This window comes from Anthonomus grandis, chromosome 9 (assembly GCF_022605725.1).
Source record: "Anthonomus grandis grandis chromosome 9, icAntGran1.3, whole genome shotgun sequence".
In the NCBI taxonomy this organism is placed as follows: Eukaryota; Metazoa; Arthropoda; class Insecta; order Coleoptera; family Curculionidae; genus Anthonomus; species Anthonomus grandis.
The window spans coordinates 23,056,346-23,073,587 of NC_065554.1; the positions used below are offsets into that span (position 1 = coordinate 23,056,346).

At 32.7% G+C, this 17,242-nt stretch overlaps 1 protein-coding gene across 1 annotated transcript in view; it reads right to left on the minus strand.

Annotated features, from left to right (window-relative positions):
* Positions 1 to 4,423: 4,423 nt before the first annotated feature.
* LOC126740554 (forkhead box protein L2-like) overlaps positions 4,424 to 17,242 on the minus strand; it is a 37,949-nt gene continuing 25,130 nt past the window's right edge. Inside the window, exons 3-5 of the mRNA XM_050446638.1 lie at positions 8,947 to 9,335; positions 5,402 to 5,709; positions 4,424 to 5,338 (exon numbers count right to left, since the gene is read on the minus strand). Coding sequence (XP_050302595.1) covers positions 5,188 to 5,338; positions 5,402 to 5,709; positions 8,947 to 9,335 — 848 coding nt within the window. The 3' untranslated portion in view covers positions 4,424 to 5,187. The remainder of the gene's footprint in view (positions 5,339 to 5,401; positions 5,710 to 8,946; positions 9,336 to 17,242) is intronic.

Below are 17,242 nucleotides of genomic sequence, written 5' to 3' on the forward strand. Positions count from 1 at the left end.
TCCGTTGCTACTTGTTTTGTACGTTTTACAGTAAAATCCGAATCAGAGTCCCCGATGACTGCTCCGAATTAGAACCAATAAAAGTGAGGTCCAAAACACTATCTTCGCCCATCATAAACCTCTCTATTTTATCCTCTAACTCTTTGTCAGACAAGAACTTTCGTGCCATAATGCTAAAATGAGTGTACTGGGTTTTGTAAAATTTTTTTGATCAGGTATAATAAAACGCCTTCGCTTCATTATGATAATACACCTATAAATAATATACTAAACTCGAAAACTAAACTTAAACCAAATAAAAACATCAAATGGAACCTATCCCTTCTGCAACCAAAACTATTTCAGCATTATACTGCAAAATCCGGCTACTTGTAAACTCCTGACAATATGCGCATTTACAGCCGTTATAATGATCCACATGAACGTGAGGTCCAAAAAATTTTCTTTGTACGCCCATGAATTTGTGAAATTTTTTTAAATGTAAATTTTTTTAAATGTTTTTATATCACATTTAAAAAAGTTAACAAAAAAAGATATTTTATGATAAATAAAATTACTTATCAACCAAAGTGAGCCAAATAAATTAAAAAAATGACGTAGAAGTGTGGTGTCGAAAAATAAATCTTATATATGGAGACAGGCAATGTAATAAATTGAAAAAAATAATTTTAGAGGTATGAAAATTAAACAAAATATCCCGACGTATTATATTAACTGGAATTATACTTCTTATGCCTTAAAATGGAGGTTGATGGCACATTTTGTTGTCATAAAATTATTTAAAAAAATTAAATACTGTCTGTAAGTTTTAAATGTGTACATTTTTTATAAGAAAATGTCTATACTTAAGCAACTGTTCAAAATGAAAACCACTTACTCCTTAACAAACTTCTAAACGATCATAAAATTCGGTTTGTAAATTTCTTACAACATTCGGCGTAAGTAATTAAATTTTGTTTAATCGTTTCTGATCCTCTGTTTTAGTTCTTCAATATTTATGGGTCTGTAGCAAAGGCTTTGAAGGTAACCCCAAAAATAAAAGTCTAAAGGAGTAAGGTCTGGTGGCGTTGCTGAATATTCGATTGTTCTTCTACATTTAATCCATCTATTAAAACATTATTAGGAAATTGTTATAGATTATTAGCATATTCGGGAGGTCTTGCTGAAAATTGATTTTTTGTCAAAATTTTCATTTTCAGTGGGGAATAGCCGTGCTGGTATTGGTACCACTATATTTTGTAAAAATTCAATATATTTGTTACCAGTTAAGTTGTTATCAAAAAATATTGTGCTAATAATTTGATCCCCAATGATTCCAGTCCTTACACACTATCCCACACATTACTTTTTGCTTGATGTTGTTTCCGTATATTAAAAAAAGCACTTAAAGTATGACGACTTCACGTATTGGTTTTCTTTATTATGTGGGCTATTGAAAACGTACCAATTTTTCATTTTTGGTCCCTTTGTCAAATAAGTTTGTTGTTTCAAACATTTAAGGCCAATTTAAAATTGTTTGAGACTGTATGGTAAGAAACCCTGGGAAGAAAAGCATCTTCTTCAATAATTAATTTAGCAGACAGTTTGTCTTGAGGGAAAAATCAGAATTCTTGACTGTAAAATCAGGACTACTTCAGCGTAGTATACTTGGCCCACTTCTATTTAGCATATTATATACCTATATATATTGTAAATGCCTTAAAATATGGCAAATATCATCTCTATGCAAACAATACTCAAATTTATTTGCCATTTATGCCTATGATTTAAGCGAATAACTGAATTCTTCGGAAAATCATTTACTAAAAATAAACCCTAGCAAGTCTACAGCCTTTCTGCAATAAAACTTATAAAACCACTTAGAGAACTGTAACTAGGCAACAAAATAATAGAATTTAAAGACTCAGGTACAACGAGGCCACTTAATAATTACCCTATTACATTCTTAAAAAAATTGAATAAATAATAAACATAGTTAAATAGTAGTTAAATAATGAATTAAAATTTAAAGAACATATTACTTTCTGTTTGAAAAGGGCATATTCGATGTTGAAACTAATTTATTCACATATATATTATCTATCGCAAGAAAGTAAGGCTATGCTATGTGAAACATCCGCTTTATAATTTTTTAACTTTGCCGATCACGCATATGGATTTTTTTTAGATAGCCTGGACAAAGAGGGTTCAAAAAGTGCAAAATTTCATCATTCAAGACATATTTGGCAAAAGGCATAGACAAAGAATATCTCACAAATATCCGAAATAAGGTGGCTTAATATGACGGGTCGGCGCACTTTACATTCGGCAGTATTTTTTATAAAATTATTAAATTTAAATGTCCATATCTTCACCGCAAAAATAAACATCGCACCGATGTTCATAACATCAATATCCGAAAATTAAAGCTTTTAACTATACCACCGTATACCGAAATATGTAAGAAGTCGGTACCTATCAAATCGCTTGTATAATTAATAAATAGAAAATAATGGACTTCTCTTTATCGTTACCTTATCTTCAAAAGAAACTTTAAAGCCAAATTGGTAATTGATTCAAGAGCATTAATTTGCACATCAACTCTCTTCCTGTTCTCTTGTAATTTCCAAATTGAAAAATATAATTTTTTTTAAATTTCTTAGTGTTTTGTGGACATATTATTTTTATAACTATTATTATTAAATGCCTTGAATATAAAAAAAAATTAATCAGAAAAATGTACTTGCACGAATTTAAAAAAAACTCTTCCTATTTTTCAAAATTAAAAATCCAATTTTTCCTATAGTCTCTTGCGATAGTATTGGAAAAGTATGATTAAGATGTCATAAAAATTAAAATAAGTTAGAAATACTTGTCATGTGTATATTTGGTGCGCCACTGACTAATCCAAACCGCAAAACCCAATTTGTTGGCCCAAGAAAATAAAAAGAGCATCGAAAAAATGATATTTTTAGACAATAGAGACATTGATTTAGATTACTAGGTGGCCATTAATCCGATTTATTAGAGATTCCTAAATGCATCTGAATTTTCACATAAAAATAGCCTGACGTGTTTATTAGTATATCTGGATCTTTTTTTTTTGTTTCGGTGTCGAAACAATACGAGGAATTCTTTTATCGTTTTTTTTTCCTGCCCGATTTCGTAATGAGGTCTAAAAAAAAGCTGATGAAACATATAAAATTTAAGGTAGGCAGTATATTTGAATTTATCGTCTTGTTTTGCATTAGAGACAAACGCTAAAAGTTATAATTTTATACTGGGGTCAATTAAAAGTGGATTTTATTGGCAAACATTAACATTAGATTAATATATGAACCTATTTGAGTTTATATTGCATAAAACTGTTTATAACTTTTCCCTAGTAGATTATATTCGGCGGCCATCTTGAACCGCTATTTTGACAGACCTGACATGTGACCTTGTGTTAATTAATCCGTAACTGATCACGTGATCGCGGGTATTACAAGGGTTATTCAAAAACATGCTTTACGTGCATCTTCAGCTAGTATTTAGACCTCTGGATTTGTCTTTAACAAAAAATTATCAGTTTTGAGTCTAATTGTCGTTTCTAAGAGTTTGTCTTCTCTGGTATGTCATATTCGGCGGCCATCTTAAAACGACACGTCGAATAATAGGACGAGTTATTGTTGAGAAGTGTCTATTTGCTTGTAAGAAATATCGTTAATAAAATTATTTAAAATTCCGAATTATATAGATATAGTTTTTTTAGCGGCACCAATTTACTTTCTTAAAATACGAACCTAAATATTTTATTTTAGGTTTTTTAAACTATTATTTTTCTTTTTCTATACATATAGCTTATTTAGTTGCTTTATTGCATGAAGCTGATAACTTTTTGCCTTACCCCGGTACGCCTTATCCGGCAGACATCTTGGAACTTCTTGACTTTGACAGAACTGTCACGTGATCGCTTGTTTATTAATACATAATCGACCATGTGATCTGTGTAAACTGAACTATGTAGGCATTGACTTTGACTTAGTTTTATTTATTACAGGGGTTTATCGAAATGATGATTTTCTTAAGAGAAAAAAAAACAAATATTGTCTTATTTTATTTATTTTTTGACACACCTATCACGTGATGGCTTGCTTATTATAACATACCTGTTCACATGATCTGTGTCAACCGAATGACGTAGGTCTTGGCCTTGACTTTTTTTTTATTTATTACGGGGGTTTATCGAAATTATCATTTTCTTAACGGGAAATAAAAACAAACAAATATTCTTTTATATTGTTTATTTTTTTGACAGACCTGTCACTTGGTTGTTAATACATAATCGATTACATGTTTTGTGTAAACTGAATGACGTAGTTCTTGGCCTTGACTAAGTTTTGTTTACTACGAGGGTTTATCGAAATGATGATTTTCTTAAAGGGAAATAAAAACAAATAAATATTCTTTTATATCATTTATTTTTTTACATTTCGCTAATAAGTAACAAAAACAAAAAAGAAACACATCTATTAGAGTCCTAAACTTACTCTCTACATAGGACGGAATAAGTATAAACAACAAAGATTTATTTTTTTTAATATAAATATAAATAAGGTGTCTGAGACGCCCCCGATAAAAATAAAATTAATTAAAAAATTAAATTATATACACTACAAATGCTATACTGATTATTAACACCAGAAATTTCACAAAACTAAATTATATCTACACCACGTTTATAGGGCAAACTCAACTTATTTTGGGACACCCCGTATAAATGTTATACGCCTATATACATTAAGAAATTTTATTAAAACAATTATCAGCATAAAAACATTTTCACAGCTGAGATCAAGATTCAAAGAATGCAAGATTTTCAATTTTTTTCATCGTTTTACGAAGTTCATTGACTTTTTTTATTATCACATGTTATAGGGTGTCCCAAATATTCCATAAAAAAAAAGTTTTTCCCGTTTATATATTTTTTTGCCAAAAAGCTTATATAGGTACCTTTTTTGATACGTTCATGATTTACTCAAAAATTTGCTTATTTATTGGTCACACCCAACTCTTGTGCATGGAAGAAACATAAAAACCTGTCCTGTATAGTAAAAAATGAACAAATCATCGAAAATCACGAAACCAACGAGTAAAGCAATCACGTCATGTTCTTCACTGGGCTGTCAAAAAACTACCACTGGCACCCTGATGAGCTAGATGACGTCACCATTGCAACAAAAGCTGCTGATCAGCCGGTGGTGAATTGTGGGGCGCAGAATGGGCGTACTCGCTCTCCGCCGATGGCCAGTAAGGAGGATAACGGGGCGCCTCCTGTCTCACACCACAAGGACTAAAGGGAGCCGACGCCGGATAACTGTTAAAACAGAAAAGTCTTTTAGTCACACATTTCACTTGGCACCTTTTAACTGTAACTCACCCTTGTTGGGGATAATTGCATCCACTATAAGTGGCAGATAACTGAGTGGGCCCCATCCACGAGGCCTCGTATCGCGTATACGGTGGCGGATACGCCGTTGGGGTGCTAAAGATGTTCCTCGGTAAAGGCGCTAGTCCGTGTTGCCCCAAAGCATCCCCCAGAAACGCCCTGGGATAGGGCTGCGCTGACCGGTATGGTCTTTTCATACGTCTGCGCCTCCTGTAGTTACCGTTCTCGAACATGTCTTCGTATTGGGGGTCCAGAGTCCAATAGTTGCCCTTTCTTTCGCCACCACCTTCTCGTGGAACCTACCGGGAACAATTTATACATATTTGAAGTTAAACACCGGATTTTCATGTGTGTAAAAGTACTAAAGCAATACATTTTTGTCGATTTGTTAAGGTTTCTTGTAAATTGTAATGTTCGCCAACTACCACTCCAAATAATAGTCGTGTATTCTCTTATACTTCAATTCTTTAAGTGTGATGGTAAACAAAATTACAGAAAATATTTTGACTTGTCAAATTTACAATATCTTTTTTGTTAGTATAAAATATATCTAAGTTATAATCCCCATATTTAATATTGTTAACTAAGTAGCAAATAAATAAAATAAAATAAAAGATATTTATCTTCTTATTTCTAAAATTTGAATAAGTCCTTTAGCATGGTTTTATACGAAACTAGATAAGGGTATACATTATTTATCTTAACATTTTTTCTATTGCATAACAGTAAAAAAATGCAGAAGTGATTGCAGTCCTGCTTCGGGTGTCCATATCACCGCAGCATATTCTAAATGAGATCTTACTAGTGAACTATATACCGTTTTTATAGAATGAATATTTTTGAATTCCTTGTATTGCTTATAACAAAACCAAGTGCACGATAAGCTTTATTGGTGAATTTGAAATTGCTTTGAAAATAACTCCTTAGAGATCCCTTAGCTCTGTTTAGTTGAGCAATGGCTCATTATTTATGAAATAAGTAAATTTAGTATAATTAAGTCCTCTAGTAAAAATTACTGTAACGCATTTATCTAGCACTGTTAAGTGATATACGATTTTGCTTAAGCCAATTTCAGAGTTTTGATCTTCTTGCAATTTTTCGCAGTCTATTTCTGCGTTTATACATTTAAAGGCCTTGAAGTCATCAGCCAAAAGAAGACTTTCTAAGTGTTTTACAACTCTTGGGAGATTTTCAATAAAAATGTACAAAAAGGCCCTAAATTACTAGCCTGCAAAATACTAGAAATTGCAAAAAAAAGCACCAGACTTGATTTCCACAGACAAATTGATCTTCCAACTTTAACAACCTGTTATCGTGAGATCAGGTATGACTTCCAATATAAGCATGCTCGTTTAAAGAAACCAAAGCCGAAGGACGTTCCCTAGCACAATCTGGTGGTCAACAAGATCAACGGTTTTAGAGTTGCCGTGGGGAGGGTATCAAAATGGAAGGGAATCAATTTAGTGAAGAAATAGTCCATACTTGGAGTGGAGTCGTAGGTTAAGGTAAAATGAAAATCCTTTTTAAGTCTCCCTCCACTTATTTATTAAACATTTAGTTGGCATAAATTCCCTACATGTTTCGGACACAGTGGTGTCCATCATCAGGGGGTAAAAGGTTTAAAATTAGTAACAGGCACACGCCCCAGGGTTGCTTGTTTATTCTCGTCTCTTTTCAGTTTAGTGGAAAATATTATAAAATTAAATATTATTTACAGAATTTTCCATAATTGACATTTTTATCAATGGTTAATGCGACAATTCCAGGAAAAATTGCAAATATTTTTAAAAATTTATTAATTACTAATGAATATTTACTTAAATTAAAATATTCTACGAATACTCCTTACGCAATCTGTTTTTAAATATTTTCTATATTTCAAATTACTAACGATAATCTATTTTCTTTGATCTGTGCGGCGCGGCATAGTCCGGACGTTTAGGAATTGTTATGTGCACATCTTATCTGAGTTTTTATTATTTTTAAAGGTTTATAAAATTCTACGTATTTTGTAAATTCATGTATCAATTTTATTGATTTTACCTTCATATGAAAGCTGAAGAGTTTTTTTACTAAAAAGGTTCTTACTAGTTGTAAATACAAACCTTATAAGTACAACTATCTTAGAATTATTGAGTAGTTTTTCAATACATTGAATTTGATATTGTCAAAGGCAAAAAAAAATCTACATACCTTGAAAATTCATGCAAAAATTTCTTTGTTTTTAGTTTTATATGAAAACTGACGAGTTTCTTTATTAAAAAGCTTATTACAAGTTTTCTTGTAAATATAATCGTTTTAGAGTTATTAAGTAAAAACCTTGATATTGTCAGAGTCTCTACAAAAATCTACATATTTTGAAAACTCATGTAACAGCTTTATTAATTTTACTTTTATATAAAAGCTGAAGAGTTTCTTTACTAAAAAGATCTTCATAAGTATCCTTGTAAATATAACCGTCTTGGAATTATTTAGTAGTTTTTCAATGGATCAAAAAATACTGATATTGTCAAAGGCTTTACAGAAATTACTTATTTTGGAAGACCATGATACAATTTTATTGATTATATTAGTTTCATGTTGTTTTTTACATTTAATTTAATATTTTCCATTTTATTGATTTTAGATTCAATGAAGATACAGAATATTCTTCATGTAACTCTTCTAATAGTAAATTATGACAGTGAGGTTAAATTGCAAGAAGTTTTGGAGAAAAAACACCATATGGATTTGAATGTTTGTTACCTGAAGTATAAAATTATGCCTCATCTGCCCCTAGCATGTTCAAAAGCTAATGAACAATTGAGCAACCCAGATTCTCTCAGCCAATATGATAAGCTTTTTTAAGCAATTTTAAGCCAAGTGCATTCATTAGCTGAACGAGTTGAATCCTCCTAATTTCAATATCGCTTTTCAATCTGGTAATTAAGATTTTTTTTGGTATCTTTTCTAGTTGTACTTGATCTTACCAAAACATTACAAAGAAAACAGAACATATACCTCATGCTTTTTATAATATAAAAATTTTACAAAAGAATTTTTTCAGTAGCATCATAAATTACTTTGGTTTCCTAGTATAGTACCATATTCTACCCTAGATGTGACCGAAGTTTAATCAGACAAGTCTCTAGAAAATTTTAAGGTTCGGTTCTCAATGGCATTTTATACATATAGATATTTAATAAGAGATATAATCAAGTGGCGTTTAGAAAAGTAGCTCCGTAGTCAGATACTGCTTGTATTAAGGTGATTTCTAGGTTGTTAATCTTATATTTATATATAACTAGCTGATAAGTATTTTTACAAGAAAGATAATTAAATGGACTACACCTTTAACATCCATTATTGCGCTTGACAAAATGCCGTGTCATCAACGTTAAAAAGTCAAATTCATCATGCTCCTTTGTTCACACCCAATTACTACAACAGATATTCCTAAAACCTGGAATATTAGCACAACATTCCTACGGTGTAAATGAGGTTCCATGTGCACTAATGTTTATGAATTATATTGTTTTAATTAACAAAACACTTACCTTAACAAAACACTCGTTCAAGCTCAAATTATGCCTGATGCTGTTCTGCCATCCCTTCTTATTCCGCTCGAAATACGGAAACTTTGAGGTTATATAAGAATAAATCTCCGACAGGGTGGCACGCTTCAAATGCGAGCTCTGGATAGCCATCGCTATGAGAGCAACGTAGCTGTAGGGCGGTTTCGTGTTACTTTGGTTAGCTGGTGTGGGCGTGGTACTACTACTAGGCTGAGGCTGTGGCGAACCTGTGCAAGAACTCGCACTCGGAGCACGAGTCAGCTCGTCTTGCGTTTCGGGCGAGTGAGAAGCGTTGCTTGGGTTACTTAGTATGGTGCCTTGCACAGCGGTGGAGAGGGAGTTAAACGGCTGCGGGGATGAGGATATGGTTGCTGAAAGTAATAAACATTTTGATGAGGTTATCGAGGTAATAAACCCGTCAAGGAAACTTAGTAAAACAGTGCATTCAAATCGCCGCTACTAAAATAACCAAAACGACACAATGCCCCGTAACAGTTTATTGCCTGTTTTGAAACATATTTGCAAAATAGTCGTTTGAAGTGGCCGGATATTTATAAACCGGAGCATTACAGTGTAAAAGCGCCCGCATGAATCAACTCGTAGGTGACAAGAGACGCTGAATTTAAAGCTTTCTTTCAAATGCCTCTCCCCCTTAATTACCGTGGAGCGTTAGCTGTTAGCACCGAGGCGATTTACAAGTCTTTTAACTGCCTTTGAGCAAACTATTTTTATTTCGGAATTCGGGATTAAGGTGTCTCGGGACGGGAACACATGTGGTGGTGATGTGTTGGACCTAATAGCTCGACGACTTTGCTAATTTGGCTCTGAAAGTTTTATAGATGAGGGTAATTAGAGGTTATTTTTCGGGTCAAGTAAGGAATTTTGAGTTTTTGAGTGAAGGATTTGGAAGAATTTTAACTTAATAAGGAGAAACACGAGGTCAAAATAGATATACCTGAGTTAGTTAGTATTAGGCAAAGACAAAAACTTTATTGCTGCTAATACAAAAGCTTATATAAGTCAATGAACATACAGTATTGCTATATTCATCAATGCTAAAAAAAGGCACAAGATATTTTTGTTCAAATCAAAGTTTGATCAAGATGGTAGAGCAAATTAATTAAGCAGCGATTTTCACTAAACGTATGGATGTCAATAATCAACAATCATTTAATTGACCCACATTTTATTCCTAACAATTTACATGGAAAATCTTACGAGAATTTCTTAAGAAAATATTTATTTGAGCTTCTTGACATGTTCCTCTGGAAATTCGATTTCAGCATGATGGGCATCCTGCACATCAGGATTACAATAAGGCAGTGGTTATAGATTTCTTTGTCCAATTTCCTGATCGATGGATTAGAAGAAGTGGACTTATTCTTTGGCCAGCGAGAACTCCAGACCTGACGCCTATGGATTTTTATGTTTGGGTGCATATGAAAAGTCTAGTGTACTATGTGGAGCCTGTGTTAAATGTTGAATCCCTAAGAAATCACATAGTAAATGCTGCAAACGTTAATCAAGGTCAATCGACTAACAGTGTTGTAAAAAGGCATTTAAGGAAGACAATGCGACTTTATATAAGAAATAAAGGTATGTATATAGGGCTTTTTTTAAGTTGTGCAATTTTGAAGCTCCAATTGTCAAATGTTTAGAGATTTTTTGTTTACTACTACTTTTGAATAAAATTAGAGTTTTATTAGGTAAAACAATAGAAATATTTTTTTAAATACTGGTTTTTTCTTGCAAAGTTGAATCATATTAAGGTCTTTTTTTTAATCTCATTTAATTTTCTTTCTGTAAAATTAATATCATAAACTACTAGGCATACCTGGAGCTAAGGTGTTATGTGATGAGTTTATATTTAGCCCAAAACATATAGCTGACATTTTTTTTCGATTTGTGCATATCTTTGCTGAGTTTCAGTTAAAGCTTTAGAGGCAAAAGCATAAAATAAATTATCTTAAAGCAAAACTGGTCCTAGTCCAGACTTTTAGCTGACAACTAAAATTACTAATTACTGTGTCTTTATTAACATCATCAAATTGTAGAACTGGACTTGGGGTTAAGGTTGTTTTCAAAAGCTTTCTTTCCTCTTTCAAAAACGTCTTTCTTTAATAATGCTCGTAACGATTGCGATTTTCCTGAAAACTTGCTAACATACGTTAGCATGCCCAATACACGTTGAACATTTTCCTTACATATTGATGTAGTAACTGCTTTATAGCTTGAAATGTTGACTTATCTGATGACCTTCATTCTCTGATATTTCGTGACCGATATATTTAATAGTAGACTTCCCAAAATTACATTTATCTAAATTAAATTTTACATTCTTTGATCTTACTCTCTCTAAGGCCTTTCTTAGCCTCCAGTCATGTTAATATTCACACCGGTGGAAAACAACTGAATATATCAAAAGATACTCGCATATTGAAAGGATAATAATAGTCTAAAGGGGTCTCAAAAATAGAGAGGCCATTTTTGGCATATTTTTCAGAATAAAAAAGAAACAATTCTTCAATCTGTTTCCATTTCTAGTAACAGATCAGAATTTCTTTCTTCATTTTGAAAGAAAAGTGGTCAAAGAGCTTTTAGCCTTTTTTTAAACACATTCTAAATTCTAAACGTTTCCAAACTTATGTAACAATCATCTTTGTAATAACTTAGTGTAGATCCGCCTTAAAGATTTCCACTCTACATGACTATACTGACAGATGTAAAATCCTTCACCTGTTTAGATCTATGAAGTTTATCTCTTTTCAAAACTATACGGTCACTTTAACTAATTGCCAACAAATGTGCACCCACAAGCGCCAGAAAACTACATTTATATGCCAAAAATTTATTTCTACTTCTAACACAACATCTGTTTCGATTTATATATCATACTTTGTTTTTAAATTCCACATTTTTGCTTCTGCGAGACAATTAGATCATTTGCCTCCCAAGTAGAGTCTAATTAACGGTATTAAATGACAACCACCCCTTCGGAGAGGGAGCGAATTATACGCTAATCAACCCACGCTGTTTACTATTCGAAGGGATGGCTTACACGCCCTCCAGCGAAATGGAATTTAATACCTTGAAAGAGAGGTTAAATATATATAGCTAATTAGAGAAGCAACAAATGGGATTTATGTCGGATACTATTTTGATTAATCGTGCCTTAAAATATATTATAACTTAATTAGATTAGGCTGGTAATCAACTGAAAAGAAAAAAATATATCGTCCCATTTACGTCAGTTGGCTCGTTTTGTTTGTCCTGGTGATCTCTAGCCTTGTGATAAGGTCGACCTCTCGTATATGCTGCTCGAAACGTTTGACAGAGACTCGATAAATCATTTGTGGAAAAATTAATATAGTTTTAATATAGTTACCCTATATCTCTCAACTAATTTTAGTATTTACACTACAGGGATATAAAAAAAGTATTAACTAAAGAAAGTTACATTTTCACAAAGATTTAGAAAATAGTGGAACGATCTTACCAGCCGCGACTGTACCAGCTGTTCGTAGCAAAGGTCGCGATATTTCGGGACACACGTAGAAAGTTTGCGAATGTTGAATGAAACATAATATATGAAAAGCCCTCGCCGGTAGGAGGCCAGTTGAAGTCGAAATATTGGCGCGACTTTTAAATTGAAGTAAATAGTAGGAAATAAATACAGTGTTAGTTAATGTTTCTAATAGTCTTAAGTCATTTTATTTAGTGTGTACGTGTGTAATAATTGTGTAATAAAAACAGTTGATTATTTTTGTGTATCGAGTAATTACCACCTAAATGAATAGTAAAAAAATAGCAACTGAAAAATTCCCAACTTTGGTAACAGCGATATGATACGCAGATTTATGCAAAGGAATTTGTATGCCACTACGACCCCCAGTAATCATTGACATTTGCTTTAAATAATGTTGTTAATTTTTCTTGACAAACATGACCAATGCTGAAAAGTACAACGACGGAGCAATCGAAACTCCCAGTTTCGATAAAAACTGCCTACAGCTAGTTCCGGATGATAGACAATAGATGTAGCGAATTATACGTTTCTGCGCTCTAAGGCCCCGCGAAATGACCCCAAAACCAAATGCCAAAATTCATCATCGACTTTATACAGGATTTATAATAGAGCTTAATTGTCTCTGTGAAAAAATGAAGGCTTCGTATTGCACAGGTGCTGGAAAGTCTAAAATTCATCGTTTTGCTTCCAGGTGAGCTCCAAGAACATTAAAGGTCCCTCCCTGCTATTCATCGCTCCAAAAAATCATACAGCATTTCTGAAGAATTATATAAAAATGTTACTCATCGGTTGTAGAAAGCTTAATCACATGAAAAAAATTAGATTTTAAGATAATGTAGAGAGTAATAACTTAAATGCGCTAAATATAAAAAAAAAAACAATTTTGTTTTTTTTGAAAATTTCTGATCTTCCAGACTCAGAATCCAGACTTCATTTGTCGAGAATGGTAATAAAATATTGAACAGGGACCGAAGAGAACATAACTACAAGAAGGTTTCTTCTAGGCATTTAAAGCAATGTAGCACTTAGTATAGAAGCTTAGTCCAGGCTCATAAGTTAATTAAATACTACTTCCAGGCACTTAAACTCCCTTTTTGGATAACTCAAAGACTGCTTTCAGATGTTTGATACAGTGAGGCACTATTATCCCAAGATCTTCAATGACTTGGAGAGCAATTTTTAAGCATTTAAGTACCCGAAAATAACATTTAAATAACCTGAAACCCTGGAATAAGAGAGGAACTATTTCAAAATGCTTAAATTAACTAAACTGACTTTCAAAAAAGATTTTCAATAAAATATAATCTATTAAAAGTGCTTAAGACAAAAAGATACTTAGTCCAGGGTCCTGTGTGGCTTAAGATTTTGTTCCCAGACATTAAAGGCTCTTAAGTTAATTTGAGACTACTTCCATGCACCTAAACTCCTTTTTTGGATAATTCAAAGACCGCTTTTAGGTGTGTAAAGTAGTGAAACATTTATTTCTGAATCTTAAGTCACTTAAAACGCACTTTTTAAGCAGTGAAGTACCTGGAAATAATGTGTAAATATCCTAAAATCCTGGAATAGTTACTTTAAAGAAGATGTTTAATCAAAGACAATCTATTAGAAGTGCTTAAGACAAAAAGACCCTTGGGTCAGGCGCTTGGGTACCTTGAAAGTTTCTTCCAGAAATTTAAGGCCATTTAGTACACAAGCTTAGTACAGGCTCATAAGTTAATTAAAAGCTACTTCCAGGCAATTAAACTCTCTTTTTCGATTAATCAGAGTGCTTTCAGGTGTATTTGTATTGGGTACACTTATCCCTGGATCTTAAGACTTAAGAGCAATATTTAAGCATTTAAATACCATAATAATAAACATTTAAATCTCGTAAAATCCTGGAATAGTGACTTGAAAGAAGAGATGTTTAATCAATAACAATTTATTAAAAGTGCTTCAGACAAAAAGGCTCTTAGACAGGCTCTTGGATACCTGTTCTAATTCTAAACTTTTAACTTGGGAATTTTTTTTCCAGATATTTAAGGCAATGTAGTATTTAGTTCAGGCTCTTAATTTATTTGAAGACTACTTCCAAGCACTTATAATTTGAATGTGTATGAAAATGATTTTGTACTTAAGATCCAGGAATAAGGGTCTCACCGTATATTAAGTGCAAAAAAGGATACAGTGAGATCCTATTTTGCATTTAAGAGTGTTGCACTAAGAGTGAGGGATTTGAAGAGCAATTTTTAAGCATTTAAGTACATGCTTAGTATAGAAGCTTATTACAGGCTCATAAGTCAAGTAAAGACAAGATAACTCAAAGACTTCTTTCAGGTGTTTAAGATAACGAGACAATTATTCCTTAAGTGACTTGAAGAGCAATTTTTAAGCTATTAAGTAGGTGGAATCTGGAAGTAACATTTAAATAACCTAAAATCCTGGAATAAGCTCACTTTTAAAAAAGATTATCAACCAAAGACAATATTAAAATTTAGGTCAGGCTCTTGAAAGTTTCTTCCTGGCATTTAAGGCAATGTAACTCTTAAGTTAGTTAAAGAAAACTCAGAAGCACTCAAACAATCTTTTTGGAAAACTCAAAGCCTGCTTTCAGGGTTATAAGACAGAGAACAACTTCCAGATCTTAAGTAACTTGAAGGTAATTTTTTAAATATTAAAGCACCTGGAAGTAACATCTAAATATCTTAAGTTTATTAAACACAACTTCCAGGCTTTTAAACTCCCTTTTCAGTTGACTTGGGAGGTAGTTGTTAAGCATTCGTGTACTTAAAACTAACATGTAAATAACCTAAAAGTCTTAAGGAATAAGTTTCTGAAAACCTGGAATAAGGGATTAATTATTTAAAAATGCTTACATTAATTTTTCCAAGTTCTTGGAATGAATATCTAAATTAAAAGAAATCCTTCCATAATTTAATCCAAGGACCTGGAATAAACTTCTAAGTGACTCAAATAATTTCTGGAATGAGTAAGTAATATAAGCTATTTATGGTTCGATTGTAGATACCATAGGCACCTGAAAAAAATTACAATTTATTTGAGTTCGTTTTCGATTGGTGGTTCCATGGTTCCATTTCTTCAACTAAAATTTCAATAATTGACTACTTCCCTGTCAAGAATATTTTAACTTTAAAATCGGATTTAATCATTAAATATGAGCGAAATTAAACCGTTTAATTTGATTTTCATTTCCACGATCTTGAGGTCAGAAAATCTCAAAAACTTCCATTCACAGTACATGACCGTGAATCATCTACTCTAAATCACATGATTGAACTCGAAAAGAATATTGACTCTAACGAGAACGCAGATTTTTTTCTCACAAAACCGAAGACGTGTATTTCATGGCGCCTAATAGCGGATAACCTTTCGGTCTTATCGTATCGTCGAAAATGTTTTTATATTAGTCTTTCAAATTAACCAGCTTAAACGTCAATGAATTATTAGATGTATTTATTTAAAACGAATAAGATTTTTTTCCTTGTTGCGAAAGGATCGCGTAAAAAGGAAAGTTGCGTTGGTGTTCCAGAGAATTGGAATAAAAACGTCACTGGTCCTCTTTATCAGAGAAGTTACACTTTCTATACAAAAAAAAGAGACAAACAAACTTTTTTACCTGTTCCACTCCCTTTAAATTCAAGCTGTTTGCTGCATGGGGTCTTGTATGTACGCAGTTCATGTGCACTAAACCGATTAACAACATAATTTGTTTATAAAATATGCGCGTGTGTTTTTGATATAGTTTTATAAATATAAACAGCGAATTGTAGACCCAATTAGACGCCAAATTAGTTTAAAAACCTGGTTTAGAACGCTATATATAGCCACATAAAATGCAAGAACCCTTTTATCCGACGGAAGAATATTAGAATTAGAGAAAGAACTTAAAAAAGTGCACTGGGATACACTAGGAATAGGCGAAATTTGCAAAAAATACAATACCTATTAAAATCAGGAAATATGTATTGCTACAGATGTAATGTAAAGTTTTGTGAAAGGAGTAGCGCTGCCTCAGGGCATGTAATATTAAAACTGAACCAACGATGCAATATTATAATTACCCAGGCCTATGCACCCACATCCCAACACTCCTCAGATGAAGATATCAACAGCTTTTATGATGATGTACCTCAAGCGATGTCCACTTTCCCAACCTATTTCACGGTGCTGGCTGGAGACTTTGACGCCAAACTAGGCAAATAATAAAATGAAGAAGAAACATTATTTGGATGTTATGGGATAGGAGAAAGAAATGAACGAGGAAATATACTGCCCCAGTTTCCATCCATGACTATATAACCTGGGGTGCGTCTTACTCATCTCAACTTTATTCTCTCCGATCTGGCTTCTTCCCAGTTGAGCACCCCCAAGGAGTTAATGATCCTTGCTGATATTATCTCCTCATCGAAGTTTTCGGTGCCCAAGTGGTCTTTTGTTGTTAGGGGTTTCTTCCCAAGCGATTTTAATTAACCTTGAGTTATACTCTGGACATGTCCCAGCCATCTTGTCATGTTTGCTGATCCCAGACTGCTCTAAATATTTTCCTAAGGATCTTGCTTTCAAAACGATTAAGTAGTAACGTATCTTGTACAGTCATGGTGCATGCTTCGCCAGCATAAGTTGCAACTGGCCTTATAATAGTTTTATATTGTATATTTATTTTTGTTTGTATGTCAGGATTTATTTATTTCTTTATTTATTTATTATCGGTACCCACCAATTTTACAAAAATAAAATAATACAAAAGAT